Genomic DNA, 2,521 nt, shown 5'->3' with positions numbered 1-2,521 from the left:
AGCCCGAGCTACTTTGGACTCTTGAATAACTTAATGACCTTAATCATCTGTGAAAGTTTGAGAGAAATCGGTGAGATGGCATGTGTCACGTCTGCCTGGTCCTCTCGTGGACAGACTCTTAAGTGATGTATAAGTTCTTTCATTTGCCGATTTTGACAAAAAGGGGATTTTTCGTGGTCTGATATCCCAACATTTGTATGATTAACCAGCCTGCTTAGGAATTGCATTAAGTGCAACCTCCCCCTCCCAACATCAAATTACAACCCAGTCAAATTTATACCCATAAATTGCTTTAAAATTTTTATTAACTCGTTTCTGAAAGGTTACATGTTTCAGCTATTTTTTAAATCAAAGTTACAGGATGAGTGCTTCAGTGCTGAGTTCCCTGTTCGTTTTACTTCTTTAAATCCCAAAGAGCTTACAGATGGGCTCCAAACCACCACTGAGTGGTCGAATCAGGCCCCTCGTTGCAGCGGAACTTTGGGTTGATGACATAGTAATGACCAAAGTTGTCTTCGCCTGACACTGAGCCAGATCTTGGATCAAACTGGCAACCGGAATGACTGCTGTCAATGTGCCAAAGGTAAGAGGTAGCCTGCCAAACACGTGCTGTCAGATGCATGCGCATGTGCCCGCGGATGTTGATGTATTCCACCTTCATGCACTTGCCTGATCCTATATAATCGACGACGTTGAAGTCCTTGAAGTTGCCACGGACGTAGTCTCTGAAATCGACACCATAGGTTGGGTAGCTACAAGTTGATCGCCAGTGAGTGGAATGAGCTTGCAGTGACCTCATTCGTACCAGGCTCAGGCGGTACAGATTCCAATTCTGAGCGTTCTCGTTCACTGGAGCGTTGCCGTTAAGGGGAACAGTGCGGAAAGATGGTAACGCACGATGCATGTTAGCCCAAGACATCACCAGTGTCCACGCTGTACCAGGCTCAGACTTCAAATCACAGTAAGCAGGGTAACTGTTACCAGCATTGTCGTAAAGTTTGTACATGCCACATTTAGAGTCACCTCGCGATAGATAATCAAGGCAGGAGATAGGACGGAATGTGTTATTCGCTTGATTCTTTGGTTTAGGACAGTTATCTCCCTGGAAAGCATTTAATCATTCTGTTAGTGTTTTCTTGATTTCCCGTTTGTCTGCTATGTACCAGTGGCGGATCTAGGGGGGACGGGGACCCCGGTTCCCCCCCTTATGTTGGGTAAAAAAGAATCGCAGAAGAAAGAAAAGCCGGCAGGGCAAGCAAAAAAAAAGCGACCCCCCCCCCCCCCCTCGGCTCAAGGTCTGGATACCGCCCCCCACCTTAGCTCAGGATCTGGATCGGCTACTGTGTACATTCCTTTCTAAACCACAAAGACAGATATACTAATCTTCAACAATTTCTACGGGAATCGGCTTTTAACTTTAGTTGCAATAGAAAATTCATTGCCAAACCGTCTTAAAATACAATATTTAACTTTAAGTTATCGTAGCAAAATCCCTAAATAAAGATGAACGTAAATTTTAAGAGACTTGGCGGTTAACATAGGCTCATTGTCAAAGATAAATATATCTTACCTTGCATCCCACAGTAAGAACTCGTTTTTGTAAGTTTTGATCGTCAGCAGAAGCAATCGCCTAGAAAATAGAGAAATATTTCGTTAGCATTGAGGCTATCAACAAATTAAACCGGACTTATTCTTTATCAGCTGACGGCATTTATTTTTCGTCTTCTCTTAGTCTTGCTGATTACACTGCGAAGAAGGCGTAAGAGGCCCAAAGAAGTGGTAAAACAGCGAGCGAAACTAGACCACAAATGTTCCTACAACGGCGATTTTTATGCTATTGAAGCGACAAAACATCAGTTTTGTCGTTCAAAAGGTACTAGATACTTTTTTTCTCAACCAAAAATGCTCTTGCTAAACGATTTCACCCTTTAGACTTCGCAGCTTTTCAGTCTCTTTATTGCAAGAAGAATCATTAACCCACCGATATCAGAATAGAAGCGCTATTTTGTTTCCGCAATTCTTGAAAGATGTGGTCGCAAAGGTCACTTACCAACAGGATGCCGCTTAAGGCCACGATGATCTTGAACGCCATAGTAGTGAGTTATTTTGGTCAGGAAGTATTGTTTAAAGAAAGAAACTCGTCGTTCGTTGGGAAAGAGTAATCTCTTCAACAAGCTCTTCGACTTTCCTTAGGGAATGTATACGTGTACAAAAGGAGTAAACAAATGTAAAACACGAAACCGTCCCACGGATAACACGTTTCGTAAATGACTGAAAGGGCACAAAAAGATCTATCAGTCAAAATCGTCACCACTATAGACAACATGACACTTTTATCGTTTTATTTCTAAATCAACGAAGACAATTTTAAAACGTACAATGATGCATAGCGAACGTCCCTACTTTCTTAGATATTTCATAATATTTTATGACGAGAACATGGTTCGAAAAATGAGGAGGTGGTGTGTGCGGCCTTCGAAAGAGCTCATCATCTGTTGCAAACACAGCACACTTCATTTAA

General features: G+C 42.2%; 1 protein-coding gene across 1 annotated transcript; it reads right to left on the bottom strand.

Moving 5' to 3' along the window:
* Positions 1-287: 287 nt before the first annotated feature.
* Positions 288-2,192, bottom strand: LOC149110688 (uncharacterized). The gene is made up of 3 exons (XM_089291978.1): positions 2,051-2,192; positions 1,571-1,630; positions 288-1,102 (listed from the first exon to the last, which is right to left on the bottom strand). The coding sequence occupies exons 1-3, from the start codon at positions 2,090-2,092 to the stop codon at positions 419-421; spliced, it is 786 nt and encodes a 261-aa protein (XP_089148104.1). The 5' UTR covers positions 2,093-2,192; the 3' UTR covers positions 288-418.
* Between the last annotated feature and the right edge of the window lie 329 nt (positions 2,193-2,521).

This window comes from Orbicella faveolata, unplaced genomic scaffold (genome assembly GCF_042242905.1).
Source record: "Orbicella faveolata isolate gen_17 unplaced genomic scaffold, um_ofav_v1 contig_24, whole genome shotgun sequence".
Taxonomy (NCBI): domain Eukaryota; kingdom Metazoa; phylum Cnidaria; class Anthozoa; order Scleractinia; family Merulinidae; genus Orbicella; species Orbicella faveolata.
This window is presented reverse-complemented; position numbering and strand designations above follow the sequence as displayed.

What these genes read in the sequence shown, in the direction of transcription:
- LOC149110688 (XM_089291978.1), bottom strand. Translation starts at nt 2,092, where the DNA reads ATGGCGTTCAAGATCATCGTGGCCTTAAGCGGCATCCTGTTG. An exon ending in CCTTAAGCGGCATCCTGTTG is followed by an intron (nt 1,631 to 2,050) that starts GTAAGTGACCTT and finishes TCTATTTTCTAG; the next exon opens with GCGATTGCTTCTGCTGACGA. An exon ending in TTCTTACTGTGGGATGCAAG is followed by an intron (nt 1,103 to 1,570) that starts GTAAGATATATT and finishes AATGCTTTCCAG; the next exon opens with GGAGATAACTGTCCTAAACC.